We start from the raw sequence: 22,929 nt of genomic DNA on the forward strand, positions 1-22,929 counted from the left end.
ATGATGATGGACGGGGGCCGTCACCAGCACGCAAGGGGTTAAGTGGGTATAAGACGAGAGATGGCGCTCTTAAAGAGAACTCTGGATCCTTTCGAAGAAGTGTGGCCTATGTAATTAAGGATGTGGCTTTAAACATGTGAACTAAAATGTTTTCTCTTTGATTCACTTTCTCTACTTGACTTAGACTGAACTTGGAACATTAGTGAATGAATTGTCAATAACCTGTTCGTATAATGAATATAAGTTTCTTTTTCATAAAGTGATCAACAAACCCAACTATTTTACAAGATTAATATTAATTATACAATCCTGTAAAACCACTAAAGAAATCATTCCTTGTATATAATGTTATAAACATGATTGCCACCCTGAGTAATATTCCCAGAAATGCTTTGCTGCTACTTTGACTGCTTAGATTCCATGGAAAGTGGGTACACTTTTACACATCATGCCACCGGACCAGTATTTGGGTACCTCTCTCTGAGTTTTCTGTTACTGCATCCAGACATATCACTCAACAATGAACATGTATCTAAAACAAACCAAATCGATTGGCTTTGCAGCGCTTGTTAGCACTGTCAGATAAATATAACTGTGATTTTTTTTTCATAGTAATTAGAAATGAAAATGTTTTAATTCTGAAACTGTGAGAAAATATGAAACTGTGAATTAAACATCAGTGAAAGATATGAGATGGGCAGTGGTGTTCAGTGTCACAATCACTCATATTTTCCCCTTACCACCACTTTCCTGTGTAGTATCTTATGCTCACACTTACACCTTTTTTCTCCAAACAAACTTCTGAAATCCCCCATTTGTATGTGTCACAAGTCATCTCCTTCCACTTCATCGCTGTCTTTTCGCTTTGTTCTTCTGCATGTGTTTCTTTGTGTCACTTCCCATTCACCATGCCTTCTCTCTCACACATATCTAATCTTTAGAAATTGTAAACATCACATTTTTTGGGTGTGTCAATATTTCCACAACTGAATACATCCTTCACACCCTTTGACCTAAAATGATCATTACAGCTGGGCCATATGTGACCATCACTCTGTGCACTCTGCAGAAAGGCCAATGGCTGGATGAGCATGTAGTCTGAACGCCTTTATGACCCAGTGATGTGCACTGTAAAGACAATGCACCACCATCATGCTCAACTTCAGAGCTTCCATAGTGCCTCATCCTGAACACCCGCCCACAACCTGAACTCACACGGCTCCTAGACATGACTGAATTTACAGCGCGCACTGTGAAAGACAAAACTACAGAAACACAACATCTGCAAGAAGCAAACACTTTGTGCATACAAGATGAAGTAAAATGTGCAAGATAACGTAAAATGTGAACAGTCGCTGTTGAAAAATCGAACATTTTTTTACCGTAAAATTAAGGGTAAGAATATAGGGCCCAGTAGGGACACATTTCATAGTCCGTTTTTTTTTATAATTGCTGCACCTGAGACCTGCCAGTACCCGCCCCACTTAAAGACTTGATTTGCTCTAGGTAAAGGTAAAACTTGGAAGTAGCTGGAAACGCGTTTACTACTGTAGACTTACAGTATTCCATTTGCGCGGTTACCTCTGAGTAGAAGTGTGATAAGTTAAAAAGTTCTTTGTCACTAACTTGTGGTATTTTTTGCATAAATTACCAAAATATGCAAAGAGGAAAGTTGAGGATTTGTATGAAATAAGCAAAGATGCAAGAAAACCAGGACTTTTGCAAGCATATTGTATGGTAGTGTAATTGGTCATGAGCCACTCATGAGGAAATGCTAAGCAAGGGTTGTAGACAAGAGTATGAAATGCAGGTATATTGCTGGAGCTGTTAGAGTACTCATTAGAAAGATCTAAGGATGGTACTGCAAAAGTTATAACTACTCACAAGTAACTGAGGCAACAGTCTCACAGTATTCACGATAAAACGCTACGCAAGGCATGCTCTTGCAAACAAAACACCTGTGAATTACCAGCACCCTCTAAGAAGCATAAGAGCAAGCAAAATATGAGTGTGTAGGCCAGTGCTTCATTTGTGAAAGAGAGTGTCAGGGCCAGAAACTCTGCTCAGAAGGCCGTGGCTGGTGCAATGAAAATAGGCGCGAGGAATCCCAAGGCTGGTAGTTTTAGCCGCTTAACCGCAGCGGCAATTCCACCGCGGTGCGGTGGTTTAATCAAGTGGGCGGGGCCCGTCGGCCGACGGACGTGTGCAGCACTACAGAGGTAGTGCGCGTGACGGCCGTTGGCCGACAGAAGCACACAACGGGTTAAAGCCACCTCATACCTCTTTAATCCACTACCAGACACTCCCTCCCTTTATCTCACTCCTTGAGGTTCCTGCATTTTCCTTTTGTGACGGTTTTGCCGTCTTCCGCCATCTTTCTGATCTGTGTAATAGGTACATAAATGATGTGAAAAAATAAGTGTGGGTTCCCCAAGAATAAGTGCCTCCACTGGCAACCACCAGCTCAAATTAGGCACAGGTGTAGGCAGAGGAACTGCAAACTACAAGTAGACCAACAGTTAGAAACTTCATAAGCCTGCGCTAAGGTGATAAAGAAACTTGTATGCACCCCTAGCTCCGAGGCAGACTGGTTGACATTTTATGTGTCGTAAGGCATTCCACCTGTGCCAAAGCAATGAGGTGATGTTGGGTGACTCTCCACGAGTGGTGGGGTGGTTCCAGTGCTTTAAATGGACTGAGTTTCTAACATTTTTTTATTTTGAGAGGGAGAGTGCCTGCACTTCTCAAGAGTGCCATGATACGTTTAATTGGAGAGTACCGGCACTTCTCAGAAGCAAGCAGATACCTTGGTACAGGGTACCAGCACTTCTGTTTTCCATTTCAAGCACTGGGTGGTTCAAAGGGCCAGGTTACATGTTCAACCAGTCAGCCAAATGGCACAAAATTCAGTTTTTCGTGTTTTTAGTGACACTATGGCAACAGGATATTGTAACCCATATTACAGCTAACAGAAACATGGTGCCCTAAATATCATACAAAAATGCCCCCGACTGTGGTTAATAATAGAAAACCTGTACCCAATGTGACAAGAGTTTTTTAAAGGATATTTATGACAGGATACTTGGATGAGGCAATATTGTTGCTAATGATATTCTGACACCTAAACCTTAGAGAGCGTATCCAGGCCTCTGGACAATACATTCAAGCACGCCCCACGCTCTCCAGTTTGCAGGCCACTCTGTGTGGAGTTTGCAATCTGGAAATGTGAAGAGTGTACGTTTTGCTGGAGGCGCAGCGCGCCAGGTATGTTGGCAGACTTTATCTCAAGCTTTGTGCAGTGAACTCTTGCAGTCCTGGCCCACCACAGCCTCTAGATCTCCCTAGACGCAGACCCTCGTGACTGCACGCGCCTGGTGTGCTCTGGTGCAGGAGGCGCCTCATTAACCCCTTGCATGCTGATGACGGCCCCCAGCCGTCATGCACTACGGTGCTCGTGTGCTGGTGACGGCTGGGGTCGCTATGAACCCGCCCACTTGCGATTTTGCCGCACAGGCGCAGAATCGCGGCCACATGCAAGGGGTTAAAGCCGAACACTGTGAGGGAGAAAGGAGGCCGCACCGCGTGTGTTTGTTTATAAAGCTTAACATGTATTCTCCTGCAGCTTATCCGCTGCGGTTATATTTAGACATAAGGTGAAGAGACTGCAGCTGAAAAGGCTGCATTCAGGCATGTTTACCCTGTTATTATGTAAATCACTCGGGGGTAAGAACGAGAGTGTGAAAGTGAAGAACAGAGGCAGGGGAATGATAAAAGGAAGAGTGTGTAGAGGAGCAGAAAGGAAGAAAGAAAAGAAAAGGTGGGAAAGGGGAGAATGGGGAAAGGAGGGTGGAAAGGGCCATGGGATTTGGATCGTGGAAGAAGAGAAGAAAGAGAAACACAGAGGTATGAAGAAATATTGGGCGGAAGGCGTTCGCTTGTGAATAGAAACCGAATGAAATGAAGCGAGGGAAGGCGGGATGATAAATGCAAGGAGGAGAGTGAGTGAGGGAGGCCGCCCAGGCACCACAATAAAAGTGGCCCTATTACTGAATCACATACCTAAAAAAAAATGTCACCCTGTTTGCAAAATGGAGCAGATTTTAACTTGTAAAGCCACGATGTGTAAGGGTTGTAAAAGGGATGGAAGATTGCATGGATTTGAGCTTGCTGCAGGCAATGTTTGTTTTAATATCAGGGACATCAACAGTAAAAACCGGTCCAGCAGATCATAAAACAGGGCCACAAACAGCCCAAAATCCTGCCCACACACAGACCTTTCAGACCAGGACACGGTCTTGGTTGTCACAAGAGTCAGTGATAAAGCAAACTAGAGGGCCTGAGCTCCTTACAGGCGGTCTGTACAGCTATTCATGGCACAAGAGAGAGCAGGGAAAGAAACGGAATGGAAACAACCTGGAAAGGGGACAATACCCGAAAATGGAAGAACACAAAATATAAAGTCCTAAAGTCTGAACAGGAAGGCAGAACGGAGAGATGATCAGTGGGAAAGAGGGCAGAGGGTTGAAGAAGGTTTGCGCTTTATTCGCACTTTATTTTTTCCGCATCCCTGTCCGGATCCGGGAGAGAGGACCGTCCCAACAGAGGAGCAGGGAGTTTGTTCATAACTTGCCACAACAACATGCTGCCCCGGGGCTTGACTCTGCTTGGCAGCAGTAGCACTGCCTGGGAGCCGCGCCAAGCCCTGAGCGCCACCAGAGCTGGCAGCGGCACCCTCTGAGCCCGGGAGAAGGCTGTGAGCAGCCGGGGCTGTCACCCGAAGGATCTGAGCACTGCCCTGCGAGCCCGTCTGCTGCAGCCGGCAGGCGAAGAGCAGGGCCGGATTGGGAACCACAACCGGCCCTGGCAAAGTGCTCGGCCGGCCCCCCACTCCCCATTTGGGGGGGGCGTTGGAGGTGCTGCCGGGCTCTTTGCTGGGGCCAGTTTTTGGCCGATTTTGCAGCTATGCTGCGAAAACGGCCCTGTAACAAAAACGGCCCCCAGGGGCCCAAAATCGGCCCCCACTCTTGCGGCCCACCGGGGGATTGCCCAGTGCCCGCTATGGCCAGTCCGGCCCTGGCGAAGAGAGCACGGGGCACTGAGACGTCATCACCACTGGCGATAGTCACCCAGCAGACAATCCAGCTCTAACACCCAGCTGAGAGGCCAGGCAAACCTCCCATTCCATCTCTAACTCCCAGCTGAGAGGCCCTGCGCCCCCTCCAATTCCAGCTCTAACATCCAGCTGAGAGGCCCAGCACTAGATCCCATTCCATCTCTAACTCCCAGCTGAGAGGCCTGCATCCCCTACCGTTCCAACTCAAACTCCAAACGGAGGGGCTCTACACTGCCTCCTATTCCAACTCCCATATGAAATGCCCTGCAACCACACCCCACCCCATTGCAGATCTAACCTCCAGCTGAGAGGCCATGCAGTGTCTCCCATTCCAGCCCTGCACCACCTCCCATTCCAAGTTTAACTTATGGATGAGCGGCCCTGCATTACTTCTCAGTCAGAGCTCTGACCCCAGAAGAGAGGCCTTGTGCCGTTTCCTCCACTGTAGATGCCCCGTGTCCAGGGTCGAGCACTAGGGCAAGGGTCCAGTAGCCACCATCTGCAATATCTGAAAATAACAGGTCTCACTGCTTCCCAGGTCAACAGCACTTAAACATACCCTCCCCCAGTGGAATCATGCAAAATGGTGGGACCCCACAAAATATAATGAGGGCCCTGGGCCCCAGAGTCTCTCACATCTCACATATATAAGCGCCTGCCCTCCCCACGAGGTGCGGGCTTTACGGTGAGGCTGGCTAACAAGGAAACAATCATCTTTAGCCCCCCCCCCCCCCCATCCTCACCTGAACATTCCAGCATGAGGCATAAATTGAGTTGAAAGAAAGGTTTGTAGTTATATAGCGCTTTCCCACCACTTGCGAGGTATCAATGAACTAGCCTGGCAGGTAACCCAGGCAACAACTCCCGGTCGCCATGGGCCTGTTCGTCTCTGGTAAGCACACAAACAACTCTCTCCCTCTCCACTGGCAACCAATGTTGTGTCACCAAATGGCTGCGATATCAGCTTACAGGCTGGTAATTCAATTATTGCATTAGCAGAGGCAGGCGATCCCTGGCACGGCTCCTCCGAAGAGGAAACACATGGGAGAAGAGCTCGGCGCGCGCTGTGTCTGTCGGGAAGGCTCGGCGCTGGACTGCCAGCTTCACACCAGCATACACTTTCAAAGAAATCCGAAAACAGTTCTGTTGGGGGACTCTGCCGCGACAGCGTGGTTCATTTTTAAGCGACCGTCGTTTTTAGCCGATGAAGAGATATGGCCTTGAGTCAAAAGCTGTAGACTTTAAACTTAGGAAATCTGGATCGAATCCCAGCAGCTCCTCGACATCCTGTGATTCTCGGCAAGATGTTTAATATTCTCGAGTCATTAAAAAATAATAACATCATTCAGGTGCTCATGTAAAGCGGTCGATAGCAAGCAATTAAAATAACAAAATGCACCCACTTTATAGTACACAAACCGGTGCAATGGAGCAATGAACACTTTGGGTAAAGTGCAGACTGTGAGTGGATCCGCGTCTAGGCGCTGGGAGAATTTTGAGGGGAGGTCTGGTGCTTGCACTCCCCACTAGGGCTATTGTCTCACTCATGTCCACTCATTACTCTTGCCTAACAGTGAACTTCAAACTCCATGCCCATGCAGTCTTTGGTATCTCTATAGTCGCTGCCAACCGAGAAACCAGTTATATCGCGGCTGTGATGGAGGTTTTATGAGCAATTATACGGTATAGATATAGGGAAAGTCTCTGAAATAGATTTCATGTCTCTAAATCTCGAAACCCCTGCCTAACTCTCTGTGAAATGTGAAACAAATCGAGAGCTGGGTGTGCCAACTGCAAGGCTGCATTCTGGACTCTGACAGTGTTCTCCTAAACTGGGCCGAGTGCCATGGCTGGCCACCCCCGAGCAGGAAAAGGGTAGTGTTATTATTCCCTGTCCAGGTGCGTCCCGGCCTCCGGCCTGTTCTGGTCTTTAAAACTCCATTCGTGAGCATTTCTGTGAGGCTCATATTTCAAAAACAAAACTAAGAGATGTGTGGAGGAAGGGGGCACGAACAACGCCGGCCTGGCGAGCGGAGCGCCAGCAGAGAGCTGCAGCAGTGACAGCCCCATGCCAGGCTAGCAGAGAGAAAGAGAGAGAGAGAGAGAGAGAGAGAGAGAGAGAGAGAGAGAGAGAGAGAGAGAGCTACAGGAGCCATGGTGAGTCTCGCAGAGAGACTGCCTGTCTCATGTCAGGCCAGCAGAGAGAGAGCTATATCATCATATAGAAGGCTAGCAGATAGACAGCTTCAGCAGTCCCATTTCAGGCCAGCAGAGAGACAACTTCAACTAGCCCCATGAAGGGAGTGCCAGTGGTTCAAGTCCCATTGATAGAAGGGGTGTGCAGTTTTGTGTGCTACACGACCGCCCCAGCAGCTATTGCAGTTGGCACCAATGGTCCATGTTCAAAAGAAAGATGGAGCTGTCCGGGTTTGTGCTGTTTGGTGTCTGTGATGGCAATTACTGGAGACATTGCCACCGGTGCAAGGCCCTTAGAGAGGCACGTCTGTCCAGTTTTGCGGTTGTACATATCCCCACCACCAAACATAGTGCTGGTATCATAGATAGCGACCTGTCCGTCTAGTAGTCCTGCAGGTGGCGGCAGCACTAATGATCCAAGTTCCGCAGACAGGTATGGATCTCCGATTTTTCTGGTGCTCAACATCCATGTCAACAGGTATGGGAGCAAGGTCAATTGTACAGGTTCCCGCAGCTACGAGTTCTAGTTTAGTCCTTGTGCACATACACTGCAGAAGCTCACTGAGACAATGCCAGGGGCTACGGTCCCAGAGGCAGGAGGCCAATCTGATTCTGTGATATCATATTAAACATCCATGGCAGGGGTTTTGGGAGTCAATATCAAGGTTGTGGGCCGAAGACAAACGATCTGTCTGGTTCTGTTGTGTTCTACGCCAACCCCAGAAGCACAAAAAAAGAAAGGTTAATGCTGTTGTTCCCATATGAAGACAGGCCTAGTCAACGTTGTGGTGCTACCTGCCCAAGGCCGGGACTTTGGAAAGAAGTGCTCAGGGCCGGACTGGGAACACAAACCAGCCCTGGCAGCCCTGCGGGATTGGCCCCAGGAGTGGGGGAAAGGGGCAAGGTTGGGTGCTAGTAAGAAGAAGCACTACTGCCGCTTTTGTTACAGGGAGCATATATTGCAGCAATGCTGCAAAACTGGCCCCCAGTAACCAAACCGGCCCCCACCACTCAAAAAACATCCCCCACCCTTCCAAGACAAGGGGTAAATGCCCGGTGCGCCCTACAGCCAGTCCGGCCCTGGAAGTGCTAATGGTGTGAATACAGTATGCAAGCAGGGATCACTGGGTTTATCATGATACTAGGCAAGCATGTTAAAGAGCAGGCATCCACAATGGGTGCAGCTCCTATATACAGACGAGTTCTCTGGTTTTGTGTATGTACTCGTCCATGCCAGGTATTATGGGAGGCATGCTCAATTGTGCAGGTCCAATAAACAGCTGGGCCACTACGGCTTTGTATCGCTATTCGTCCATACCAGAGGTAATGAGCGGCATCGCCAATAGTGCAAGCCCTATAAACAGATGGGCCACTACGGTTTTGTGTCATTACTTGTCCAACGTTTTGTATCATTACTTGTTTCAATGGTACAAGTTCAATAAACAGATGAGCCTGCCCACACCAGGGGTTATGGAAGGCAATTTCAATGGTGCAAGTCCAATAAACAGATGGGCCTGACCATGCTAGGGGTTATGGAAGGCAACCCCATTAGAGCACACATAACAGGGCCTCTCTGGGTTTGCTGAACTACTCAATTTCAGTGTCAACCCCATTCCTGAAATCCCACCACCCCAGTCAATAAGTGTAGGCCTGATGGATTATGTAACCCCCAATTTAGACAAACCAGTCAAGCCAAACTCTGAACAGGATAGATCAAATGTTCCAGTGATAAGAAACCAACAAGAATTTAATTCTGCACACACTCAAGTTCTAAACAGCCGAAACCAGCCTGCCAAGACATGTCAACAGAAAGCTGCCCACAGTGGCAAAATTAAGCATGGTTGGGCTCTACTTGACCTCACACATCAAGGACTGGAGGTAAATAAACACACACAACTCAACACCACGACTCACCAATAGTTTTTTTTTTCGATAGACCAGGCAGCAAGCCAACACACCCATCCGAGGATAGAAAGAGACATGTGAGGCCCTTGGGTGCGTGCCATGCAGTTCCCTAAAGGAAACTGTTATTGTGGTCCTGCCAGAGACCACGAAGAACAATAGCTCACGCAGAGATTTGTTGAAACAAGCACTAACCAAGCCACATAATATAAGGTATTAAGGAGAACAGACGCTGGGGCGTTGGTGGTTCCCGTGCCAAGTACTATATGCCATGTTGTGTTGGATTTCCAGGGCTCTGCCTTCTGCCCACAGGGAGGGCACGGGGGAGGCTACCTACATGCCGGGCCGCTGTGGAGAGCCGCAGTTGTGGACACACACACCCTCACCTCACAAAGTTACAGAAGAGACAGAGAGGCAAGAGTCGGGTTGTTGTTTTTTTTTGCACATTGTCCGCAGTGGAACAAGACCAGTGGGCGCCAGGGACCCACAAGAAACAACAGCTCACCTGGAGAGGATCTACTGGAAGGGATCAGGGCGCGAGCTGCCATGCTGTGCATGTCAACACTTCATGATTGGGTGAAGCCCCGTCATGGAACAGTGGCACTGCCAAGCATTAGGGTGCCCACTTCCCATGCCACCTGCCTTATATTAGGGCGAACTTCTAAAGGGTCGCAGGTCTCTCGGAGGCCGTGTCCCAGCGCAGGGGGAATCACCCGGCCAGGTTCATGGGTGCGACCCAGCCCACACCCCTGGGCAAAGTTACCAAAAAGCCAGCGACAGAGAGGGGCTGGCCCCGCACATCGACGGATCAACAGCGGACTCTTACCTCGGACCCGCGAGTAGCAGCAGCCGCACTTGGCCAGGACCTTGCGGAAAAGATGCTGGCAGGAGCAGCCGGGCGGCGGGTGTCCGCCCCTCATGGTGCCCCCGCGATGCCCGGCATGGCACCAGCGGCGACGCCGGGGGGGCCAGCCGGGGGGCGCAGGCGAGGTGTGGGGGGGTCCTGGAGGGGGAGGCGGTGGTCTCGGGGTGGCAGGGGTAGGGGGGGCGGGCGGTCCACGCCGCACAGAGATGGCGAGTCCGCCGCAGCAGCCCTCAGTCTCTCCGGCAGAATAACGGGGCTGAGAGCGGGGAGGGAGGGAGGGCGGAGCCGCCGAGCGCTTCCAGGACTCGGCTTCCCTCCTCCTCTCCCTCCCGCAGGCTCAGGGGCCTGGGAGAGGGGGCGTCGGAGCGGGCAGGGGTGTGGTGGGGGGCACTCGCGTCTGATTCCCCCACCCAGGGCTCACTCTCTCCCCTGCCCCTACCGAAGCCACTGCTCCAGCCTCAAACCCCCTGGGTGTGGTGGCGGGGGATAGCTGGGGCGTGGTGGGCGCCCACCCCTAAACACTTCGGGGGTCTGCCACCCCATATCAGATCCCGCGGATGATGGAAGAGGAGCGTGGGGGCACTCATTTTTGCCCCCCCCTAACCCCCCCCCCCCCCAATATATCCCTGCATCTGCAGTCCCCTGCCGGGGAGGGGGTTGGTGGTCTGCTTTATAAGGGTCCACCGTCATCCCTTCCAAAACGCTCCCCCCTGGTTCGATCTGTGCAGTTCCCCCTTACTTCGAACATTCGGATTGATTCCACAAATTGTGCCCCCGCCAAAGAGCTCCGTAGGTCCCACCCACCGAAGCAGAGATGTCACCCCAAGCACGCAGAAGCTGGACAGATATGCAAAGATTTGCAGGCGGGCACACACTTCTTTAGTTTCAAGGATCCCAATATGTGATCATCCGGCTGCAGCGCCGTCACTTCGACGGACCCCGAGAGGCATCGCCGCTCGCTTCAACCTTCGAAAACTTGGATTTTTGCTTCCCTGGAATTTGAACCCAAAGAAAAAGAAAGTGGGGTTTGTGTTTCTTCGTTCAGTGTGGAGAAAGCCTAGCCGGGCCGCCCCCTCAAACTGTGCCCCGCCAGCTGCTGACGGCGCGTTGAGTCTGGGGTTGCGGTTTTACTTTTTTCCAGACACAAGTCCCCTTCCCTCGCTCCCCCCTCCTCCACCATCTCAAGACATATGTGTCTAAACAGCCTCCTCTCTCTCATCCTTCAGGGACCCTCAAGATCACGCCCTCGTGCTCCGCGGTGACTCGAGCACACAATAACACGAAGCAGGCAGGGAACCTTCACCAGAGGTGTCATTATTGCCTGGTCTGATGGATGACAGGCTGAGACGGCCCTGCTGAGACTGGAACGAATGTCTGTCAGGGTGCATACCGATTCCACAGGCAGCGCATTAACCCGCTCAGCATTCTCACTAGTTTTTATTGGCAGGGAGACAATAACATCTTAGGCTGCAATCTTACTTTATTTAATGCGATTTTATATAGCGCGAACTTTACCCGAAGGTGTCAGAACGCTTTACATAAGAACCAGTTGCAAAACATAAGGATTTAGGATTACATGTGTTACATAAAAGATACACACAGAAAAAAATTGCTAATGTACAAGATGTAAAGTCACACAAAAAAAGAGACTGGTGATAAGCGACGGACTAGTACCTACGTCTTCGCTGGACCAGCCCCGTAAGGAAAACTCGGAAAACTTTCCCGCCAAAATCATTTATTTCAGTTTTCCCACTGGAGACCTGTGTCAGGTTCTAGAGGTCATATATAGAGTGTTGGGACGTGTTCTGGAGGTTCATATGGCGTACTTTGTTCATATATGACCGGGACATATGCAGTGCTGCAGCAATATATCTGATTCTAGAGCCTAGTTCTGGGAGCTCTGGAAGGGACGAATCTGGAGCTCTGTGTCCTGCTCCGGAAACCTTGGTTGACATATTGTGTTCACTTCCTGAGGCTTCATTTTGGGCCCTGAGTCCAGTTCTTGAGGAACATTTACACTAGTGTGTTCCAGGGTTCCGTGTAACTTCCAAATAACAAATGTCACCAACCTCTGTTTTGGCTAAAAATCTGCTGATTTCCAATTTACCCACCTTCAAAGGCAACACTAGCATAACAATATACAGAAATGGCAATATCATGATTCAAGCCAATTACATAATCCTGCGTTCATTTTAATACATTTTCTCTATGCTACACAACTCCACCTCTCAGTCTGCCAACAATCTAAGCACAAACCAACACTGTAAGAAATAACACACACAAAACTCACCAGAAGCTCACACTCAATGCACACCTCCAACCTACACTCCACCCTAACGAGCTGCGCCCCTATGCCTCCTACCCCTATTCCTTATGATCCAATCTCAACTCCCCTCCGCTTCGCAACTGACCGCTCTATCAACCGCCTCACATCAGCCAGAGCTGTGCCCAACACCATCACCAGTTCAGCTCTACAATCCCCTGAACAACCATCCCCCAAGTTACCCCTCCCAATCTCACCTCACCTCACCCCCACACCACACAAAATACTAACCTAGAGTTACCTGCCCCAGGAAACCCCAAACGACCTTTAACCACCCAAACTATAGCTAAAAAAAACACAAGGGTACACTCTAAACACCCCCCTCTAATACACACATAGAAAGAAACCTGTGGCAATACAATGCACATGACCATTGACCCACAACCCCCTAGTCCTGAGCAACATGCACAGGCTAACTCACCCCTTAACAATTCCACTCTCTCTACACTGAGCCTGATGTCTACAATAGAACCAGCCAAATGTCTAACTTGCATGGAAAGACAACTAAAGTCACTCTACTCTCTACATGGAACCATATGCCCCGAATACCATAACTGAAAGGGTAACCTGTCTTCAAAGACATCTTGACATTGTCATAGATGGCATCAACAGAAATTCTTGCCAAAACCAAAACATTCTCTGATCTGGCCCAACACTCCCAACTCACCTCTCCCAACATCCTCAGTGAACCCCCACGGCTGTCCAATTCCCAGAAAAACAACTGGAGCACTACCCCACTCAACAACCAATCTCATAGGCCGAATGAGCCCCGAGATGTCCATGAAAGAGGTGACGGATCTAGCAAAAACCTATGACCTTATGATAACCCTGAACCTCCCACCTCTAACAACCAGGTGATCACCGTAACTGGGAAAAACATCAACCTGCCTAGGGCTACCATACCACCATCACCAAGCACCAAAATATTGTTGGCACCCCCTCCTAGAAACGCACTACCAGCAGCAAGGTGGACTGCATGCTCTTAAATTGTAGATGATCAATGAAACACGCAACAGAGCTGGCAGATGCCATCATGCGCCTCAACATTGACATCGTGTCATCACAAAAACTGGGCTCAAAGAATTATCCTATCCAATCCTTGACCTTCTAGTCAACCCAGGTTTCTCCATCATCAAAAAGGACAGGAAGGACAGCCACGGTGGTGGCATAGCCAACATACATAATAACACCATCACTCTGGCTGAAACAAACGCCTTCTCCTATACATCATTCGAATACCTCAGTACCACCCTAAAGCTAAAAGATAACAACGTGACGAAATGTCATCTCATCTACCACCCACCAGGAAACACGCCCCCCTTTGGTGAACAACTATTTGATCTGCTAACGCACTTCTTCTTCTCCAACTCTAACAACATAATCCTAGGTGAATTTAATCTCCACTGGAACAACAAGAAGCACACACTAATACAGCCATTGAACAAACTCCTATTCAGCAAATATTTCACCCAACACTCAAGGGACAAACCTGCAACAGAGGCGCAACCTTAGATACTTTATAGCCCAAAACGAAGTAATAAATATAAAAGGCATTATACTGGTCATGCCACCACCTCATTCTGTTTTACATCAATCAAGCAGCAGCACCTACTAACCGATCTCGAAAAACCCACAGATGGTGTTGAAACCTCAATCTGATCCTCTTAACTGACTTGGAAGCAAAAAATGTCATTCCCACTCCTGCCTACTACCAACAGCCTTAATACAGATGAGCTCACAGCCCACTACAATTGATGATGAAAACAGACCTGGACAAACTATCCCCCCCAGAAACTAAAAAGGGTCTGATATACCCCCTCAAGATCCTGATTCAATAAAGACCTCAACTCTGAAAGAAGATAAGTGCTGCTGAAAGACATTGGAAAGCCAACCCATCCACAACCCACCACTGCCAATTTAAAAGAGGAGACAGGAATTGCAAAAAACACATCCTAAAAGAGAAAGCCACCTTCTTGCGTAATGTCCTAGACAAAGAAACAACAAAAAACACCCAAAGAGCTTTTTAACATCATCGGACAACAAACCTCCAAACCTAGCAAAGAACGCTCCCGTCTCAAAAATACTCTGTAACAACTTGGCCAAATTCTTCAATGAGAGAATAACAAAGATAAAGCTCTCCCTGGACTGTCACCCATGGAGTCACTCTAGCATCTCTATCCTCTCAACATAGGTAAGCTCAACCCTAGATCACCCCTCGATCCCCAAGACAGAGGCCCCTCACCCAGTAACTACTGTATCAACCAATGCCTAAAACCCCCCAGCTCACAACAGGTGGAAGGTTTTCAACCCACTCACAGAGGAGGACATCTCCATGGTGATTGCCAAATCCAAGCCCTCCTCCCACTACGCAGACCCACTACCTGCATCTCTGGCAAAACACCTCAACCCCGCCTTAACCCCTCTATGGACCAAGATTATAAACAGCTCCCTGACCAATGGGCTGAAGCCTGACTGCCTCAAACAGTGCCAAATGAGCCCCTTTTAAAAAAAACAGACGCAAGCCCAAAAGATCCCAATACTTTCAGACCCATCACCAACCTACTCTTCCTGGCAAAAATGCTCGAGAAATGTGTTCTCTCCCAACTCAACCAACACCTGGACTCAAATAACCTACACAACTCACATCAGTCAGGCTTCAGGAAGGGATGGAGCACTGAAACAGCTATACTGAACGTAACAGATGGCATTCACAAATCCATAGACACTAACAGAGGGATAGGTGTGGTGCAGCAGCCAGAGAGGCTGACTTTGGAGCACGGGGGTCTCAGTTTGATCCCCAGCTGCAGCTCAGCTCAGCATCGTGTGACTCTCGGCAATACCTCAATTAACTTCCCCGATGGCCCCAGCACCTTGAAACCTAAAGGGGTGATATGTACGCACTTCACAAGTATGGATTTATTTATTCTTTATTAACAGATGCTGCCTGCTCATCCTCCTAGACTTATCTGCAACCTTCAATGCGGTAGACCATAAGTTACTTTTGAATGCCCTACAACAACGAATCTGAGCAGATGGCACTGTTCTGCAATGGTTCACCTCATTTCTGCATAACTGATCCCAACTAATAAAAATCAACAACTCGATATCTGATATTTTACCCATCACCGAGGTGTCCCACAAGACGCAGTCCTCTCTCCGACACTTTTCAACATTTACATGGAGCCCCTCCCCCCAATTTAGACATGCAAATATTCCCTATCACCTCTATGTCGGTGACACCCAGCTCTACATAGAAATATCCTCTCTGAACGACATACGCCGGCTTAACACCACACTCAAACAAGCATTGGCATTGCCAATAGGTCTCGCTTTTGGGCCCTTATAAGTAGTTATGCAGCATAATTTCCTTGTTGCAACAACATAAAATGTCGCATGCATAAACACTTAGATGGTCCCAAAAGCGAGCCCTATTGGCTATTTGCAATGCAATAAGTCTTGCATTTAGGCAACTTTAAGCTGTTGGCATAGTAAATGACAATGCCTTTTCAATTTATTGTAAAAGTAAAATTTTTTGAAAGTTATTGTCATTTACAATGCCATTATGTTCAATTTAAGTAAATGGGAGACCTATAGCATTGCAAATGATTGTTATTTATGATGTGTAGCCTGGCGTTGCGTGTGTGAGTGGCGTTGCGTGTGTGAGTGGCGTTGCGTGTGTGAGTGGCGTTGCGTGAGTGAGTGGCGTTGCGTGAGTGAGTGGCGTTGCGTGAGTGAGTGGCGTTGCGTGTGTGAGTGGCGTTGCGTGAGTGAGTGGCGTTGCATGTGTGAGTGGCGTTGCGTGTGTGAGTGGATTTGCGTGTGTGAGTGGCGTTGCGTGTGTGAGTGGTGTTGCGTGTGTGAGTGGCGATGCGTGTGTGAGTGGCGTTGTGTGTGTGAGTGGTGTTGCGTGTGTGAGTGGCGTTGCGTGTTTGAGTGGCGTTGCGTGTGTGAGTGGCGTTGCGTGTGTGAGTGGCGTTGCATGTGTGAGTGGCGTTGCGTGTGTGAGTGGCATTGCGTGTTTGAGTGGCGTTGCGTGTGTGAGTGGCGTTGCGTGTGTGAGTGGCGTTGCGTGTGTGAGTGGCGTTGCGTGTGTGAGTGGCCTTGCGTGGATGAGTGGCGTTGCGTGTGTGAGTGGCGTTGCGTGTGTGAGTGGCGTTGCGTGGGTGAGTGGGGTTGCATGGATGAGTGGGGTTGCGTGGATGAGTGGGGTTGCGTGGATGAGTTGCGTTGCGTGTGTGAGAGGTGTTGCTTGGGTGAGTGGCGTTGCGTGGGTGAGTGTGGTGTTGCGTGGATGATAGTGGGCTTGCGTGGGTGTGAGTGGCGTTGCGTGTCTGTAAGTGTTGCTGTGTGGGTGAAAGTGGCACAGAGCCTTTGATGTGGCCTGGCGCAGGAGAAATGCTGCTGCTGCTAATTAAATACAAGAGTGGCCGGGAAGCGGCCGGGAAACACAAGTACGGCCGGCCACATAATTAGGGGAGGAGAAGCCGCACAGCACACGCTGGGAGAAGCCCTTTGATGTGCTGTGCGGCCGCGATGCGCGCTCTGTGCTGGGGGAGGGCCATTAGCCTGAACTCGCGGCAAGATCAAACGAAGGGTGGGAGGGACATTGAGGAACAGATGGCCATGAAAGTGTATGGGCCAAAAGCGCGTGCCTGTGGCCACGTGCACTCGAAGAAAACGCCACGAAAAAATGCGGTGGTTTGACAATCAGTTCGAGCACTTGAATTCTCGCCATTTCCCATTCCTTCGGAATGGTAAAGGACGAGACCTAAAAAGTACAAACTGGCTCTCACACAACTACCTCAAACTCAACCAAGAAAAAAACCTGAAATTCTTGTCTTCTCCAACCACGCCCATTCACCACAGGTCCTAGGATGGGTAAATAACCTGGATACCCTGAACTGCAAGCATACCCTAGTGGTCTTCACCAAATCCCTGGGGATCTCTCTAGACTCAAGAATAAATATGAGCACACACATAAGGTCCACTCTAAAAGGCGCTTTCTATAGCTTAAAATTCAACAAAATCAAGCCCTTTCTGCCTCCAAATGACATAAAAACCACAATGCAAGCGCTGGTTCTATCCAGATTAGACTATGGAAATGTCACACTCGCAGGAGCAGCTAAAGCACAGATATATTCCATGTACCCTAAATGCAGCAGCAAGAATGGTTTCTGGAGCAAAGAAACATGATCACATCTCTCCTGCGCTGCAAAATCTAAAGTGGCTACCTATTGAAGCACGCTGCAGCTTCAAAACCCCCTGTCTCACCTACAAAACCATACACACTGGTAAACCAGAGTACCTCACAACCAAACTCATAAAAGCAGGCTGTACGAGAAACCTAAGAAGTTCCAACACACTTCTTCTCATCCTCTCCAAAAGATATAAACAAAAAACCTTCACTCGCTCTTTCTCAGGCAACGCCTCCAGAATCTGGAACTCTCTCCCAGTACCTCTCAGCACTAACCCCTCTTTCGGGGGCATCAAGAGACAACTAAAATAATTCCCCCTAAATCGGCACCTCTATCCCTCCAGCAATAACTAAGATATCGCAACATGGAAACTCAACCCACGTTTATGTTCCTCTCCTGCAAGGTCTACACAATGACTTAATGCTCAGCTTCACAATCACAATGCACTATTACTGAACGATAATGACTAAGCCTTCAAGCTGTTTTTCCCCTGCTCTGTTATTGTTTGATAATTGTGTAGACTCTTGAAACTGTATTTTTAATGTATTGTCATTGACTGATAAATGTTGTGACATTGCTGTAAGGCACTCTGATAACCTCTAGGGTTTTGCCAGTGCTATATAAAACTCCTAAAATAAAAAATAAATAGAAAAAAAGAAGCAAAAACAAGTCCCATATAGAGTGAAACATATGTAAATGGGATTTAAAAAGGCCAAGGCCAGACATGGGATTAACAGTACAGAGTGAACCAGGGTCAATACTTAATTTGAGCCGATGTTTTCCGGTGCTCGGAACTTGCCCTTAATTGTCATCAGCGGCGCTTGTGACAGTCTGCCACTAGGTGGCGCTTTCTGGCTATTTTAGAGATGACCACAGCAAAAGTTAATTATTAATTCAATATACATTAAAAATTACTATTACTTGCCACCCAAGCCATTCTTATAGTTTTGGGGGCCTTGACTAGTCCGCATTGTCACACTTGTAGGAGTGCGATGCTTTGTATTTGTGTTGGTACTATCATAGGCAGCGCCGGCAGGAGCAGTGGGTGGTGAAGGTGCTTATTTATCTTTTGCAAATCAAGCACTGGTCAGGATAGAGCTAGAGCCCTCCTAAGAAGCTGGCACAATATGGTCCAAGGGTAGCTGGTGTCCTGGGCCTTCGTATCTTGTGTTGCTGTGGAGGGATCTCTCCTGCCTGCATACAGGTTTCGATGCTGACTGCTCATGGTGTTCTGATGCCACCAGGTCCATTTCAGGGAGTGCCAGAGCCAAAGGCCGCACGAGGGCGATTGTTGACCAATCAGCAAGAAGGAATCAAAGCGGGCGAGGTATTAAAACGTCAAAAAGAAACAAATTTAAACAGAGAAATCACCCACACCACGGAGTCAGATTTTGCCAAGAATAGGCGCGCCAATTCTAAAAACATCTGCAAAGGAATTTTCCTTTTTTTATTTTTTTTTAACTTTTATTCGGGACCGCAGTCGAAAGTATGTGAGTTTCTGCCAGAAATCCTACTAAAAAGAGAACTGTTAAAGCTATATACACAAAGTTCCAGAAGGGAGGGGGGTCCGGTTTAGTTACAGAGAGAAACCTAAGAGAGGCCGAAACATCCCACAGGAAAACATGCTGTCACAGAACTCCCCTAAAACACAAAGGGAAAAGAACTCAAGTGCAGAAAGCTGACGTGATGATGTTCCATGTATCTGAGACGTCTGGGATTTTCAGTCTTTCTGCTCGATTCGAACTACAAGCCCCAGACCGCAAAGCGAAAACCAGAATGGTTTAGTTTCGCACATCTGACACGTGACTAAACAGGTAAGAAGGAGTGCGGAGTGGGTGAGTCCACCCGCTCTGAGACATGCTTATAGTCCAAGAGGGCCCTCTCAGAGGATGACAAAATGAAAACCATAGAGTCGGGTATTAATGTACACCTATAATCAGCGCCTAAAAATTAGGCCGTTTGTAAAGTATGTTGTAAACAGGGCTCGAGTAGGGGTACCACGCGGGTGGACAGCGTCCCCCACTTATTTTACCGGGAGCTTGATAACTGGAGCAAATAGAGCCACACATTCACTGTTTGGCCTCTCTGGGGCGAGATCGGAGCTCATTCAGAACACTGCTCACGCCCTGGCTTCTCTGATGCAATCGCATCTAAGGGGTGAGCGAAGGGAGGCAATGAGTCTGATGTGCAAGCCACCTTTTGTGACGTCACTTCTTGTCATGACGTCAGCGTCCCCCCACTTCTTTTTTTTAGGACTTGTGCCCTGGTTGTAAAAGCAAGCAATTTTTTAAGGTCAATATGGGACAATCTGAGATCGCTGGAAATGTACTCCAATAAAAAATAACTGTCAAGATCAAGCGGAATACAAGCTGTTGTAATATAAACACCGGGCATCAAGATGCATAAACCAAGCGAGTGGAAGAGTTACTTAGAACTAGCATTAGGTAGCTTGAAATCTTTGCAGAAAGCAATCTATAATGCTCTGGGGGAAAGGGAGAGCTTCCAATTGGTCTTGACATGTTCCTTTGTCTTATAGCAACCTGCAACCAATGCTTTGTTATTGGACTGAAATGCAAATCAACACCCGACAAGAAAGAGCGACAGAAAGGACAAAGATAAGTAAAAGTTACATTTAAAAGTGAAAAAAAGCATAGACAAGTAAAATATTGAATGAAACAAAGGATATCACGGGAAAAACATATTTAAATAAATAAGAGGAAAAAAACACCGAGACAATTAAAGAAGTAATACACACAAAAAAATGCACAAAATGTAAGTAAACAATTAAAAAAGACTGACAGTGGAAGAAAACGACATAGAGTGAACGAACAATAGAAATAATGAATGAAAAGGGAACATAGAAAACATCCCGAGGCAGAAAACGACTTGAAGAAAGAGGAAAGGGAGGAAAGAGAAGCAAGATTTACACTCAAATATAAAGTAGAATTTAAAAAAAGCTGAATGAAAACCAGAAATGTATAATAAAGCATTAACGAACCTCAATTAGATGAACACGAAAGCATGACGTGGTAGAAAAACAGAAAATGAAGAAAGGAGAGAGACAAGCAAAGAAAGAAGTGTCAAGAAAGGAAGAAAACTTAAAAGAAGCACGAAGAAAGAAATACAGGGTAAGAGAAAAGAAAGTAACCGAATGAGCTTTCTTTTTGTCGTGGACAGATGAGTCCTATCAGTGGTGCTGTCCGGGTGCGCCCTCCAGTGGCAGAAAAAAGCGTGACAGAGAAAAGCGCAACCAACTCCCTGCTTTCGGTCTGAAATACAATGGCTGTGGATGGTACTTTTGAAAAGTGAGGGTATTTGGTCAGAAGGGATTATGTTAACAATGCCCTATTAAGAGAAACAGGTTTACCTCTGTTTTTTTCAAAGTATTTATGAACATAAAAATGGTATGCTGTCGGGCAGTGTCTACTTTTGTTAACATAAATAAATACGTTTTTGCACAAATGTTTCTCACCCACTTACACAGCTAGCACGATCCACTTCCATAGTCGTGATATGTGACTAGGGCTTCGTTTTTTTGTTTTTTTAGCACTGTGCATTCAGTGTACGACCATTGAATGCCTCTAGCTAGCAGCTGGATGTTGTCAGTAGGCCAGTGGACTGGATGATGTTGCAAGTGCCACAAATAGAAAAAAACATGAGAACAGAGAGTGTACATAGAAGCACACGTCTCCAGGGGCTTCCTGGTGTCTGCACGCTGCTACTAAACGTCGCTGCGCAATACGCTACTGCTGTCCTACGCTGACACTTGTGAGCCGAACTCCTCACCCGCATACCTTACCAGAGTCCTTACGGAGGGAACCAGCCTTGCTCCCCTTTAGAAAGCTGCTAAAACACATCTGTTCAGAGCAACACTGACATCTGTTTAGCCCGCCGCCCCGCAGTCTTGCAGTGCCCTGCTTCTTCTCTTAAGCGCTTAGAGACCAGTGGTATTTTGCACTATATAAAAATAAAATAACAATAACAATACTTGCATTCAAAGCATTTGTACTTATCACCTGGACAATTGGTTGACCCTCAGATGCATTCCAGTACACTGCACAGTATGGTCTCGCCTATGTTGGGTATTGGCTTTGACAATTTTTATAGCCATGATGTACAGCAGAGCGGCTGCTGTGCAGCATGGCTGGAAGTGATACGAAATGCCATAGCAATATTTCTTGTTATGGCGGCAGGATGGGGCCAAGTACTTGGACCATGCTCCAGGGGAAGGTCAAACAGAAAAAGAGTTTGTGAAAGCAGCCAGCATTAACAAATCAGAAGCAAGCAAATAAGAATGACAGTGAATCCAACCAATGGTAACCAATGGGTGCCAAACCATTCAAAATGTCTCAGAAGCAGCAGAGCATGCACTGTCTCAGGCGAGACCTAAAAAGGCGACAGGTTCAGGAGCTGCCTCAACAATTTGGAGCAAAGGATATTGCATCTGTGAGGAGTCTGCGTTGACATATGTAGTGCTGGCTGTTTAGTATGTGACTTATACCCCTAAAGCGAGATTCGCGGGAAAGCCAAGGCAAACCTACTGACCCCAAAAACAATACAACAAACACAAAAGAAGTAGGTTGCCTGTACCCATAAACTGGCAGTTAGGGCTGGACTGTTCCCATGAGGCACAGGGTCAGACTGATTTGCATATAGCCATCCCTGAACCGGGGTGGCAGAGTGGGCTAAAGAACGGTGATGGATTAAACCCAGATCTTTTGACTGGGTGTGAGTGTTTGATTGGTTCAGATGCTCCGTCCATCACCACCCCCTTTTGTACCGCTTTTGGCCGCCATAAGTGTGGCAGGGTATGCTCAGACGTGAGTCCCTTGCTCACTTTGCCACTGGATTCAAGCAAGCCGGGCTGAAGAAGGCTGTAATGCCAGAAACCGGTCCTTGGAAGCTTGTTTCCGGTCCAGGGAAGGCATGGATTGGCAGTTCGGACTGGACTGTTCCCATGAGGCACAGGGTCAGACTGATTTGCATATAGCCATGCCTGAACTGGGGTGGCAGAGTGGGCTAAAGAATGGTGATAGATTAAACCCAGATCTTTTGACTGGGTGTGAGTGTTTGATTGATTCAGATGCTCCGTCCATTACCACCCCCTTTTGTACCGCTTTTGGCCGCCATAAGTGTGGCAGGGTATGCTCAGACGTGAGTCCCTTGCTCACTTTACCACTGGATTCAAGCAAGCCGGCCTGAAGAATGCTGTAATGCCAGAAACTGGTCCTCGGAAGCTTGTTTCCGGTCCAGGGAAGGCATGGCTTGGCAGTTCGGCTGGACTGTTCCCATGAGGCACAGGGTCAGACTGATTTGCATATAGCCATGTCTGAAC

General features: G+C 48.0%; 1 protein-coding gene across 2 annotated transcripts in view; it reads right to left on the reverse strand.

Moving 5' to 3' along the window:
- The window catches only part of ARHGEF25 (Rho guanine nucleotide exchange factor 25), an 896,541-nt gene that overhangs the window by 673,527 nt on the left and 200,085 nt on the right, over positions 1 to 22,929 (reverse strand). Inside the window, exon 1 of one of the 2 annotated variants that reach the window (XM_078688966.1) lies at positions 10,038 to 10,320. The exons of the other annotated variant lie outside the window; for it this stretch is intronic. Within the exon in view, the coding sequence (XP_078545092.1) occupies positions 10,038 to 10,131 (94 nt within the window). The 5' untranslated portion in view covers positions 10,132 to 10,320. Of the gene's footprint in view, positions 1 to 10,037; positions 10,321 to 22,929 lie in introns of those variants that run through there. 2 annotated transcript variants of the gene reach the window in all.

This window comes from Lissotriton helveticus, chromosome 1_1 (genome assembly GCF_964261635.1).
Source record: "Lissotriton helveticus chromosome 1_1, aLisHel1.1, whole genome shotgun sequence".
Lineage (NCBI taxonomy): Eukaryota > Metazoa > Chordata > Amphibia > Caudata > Salamandridae > Lissotriton > Lissotriton helveticus.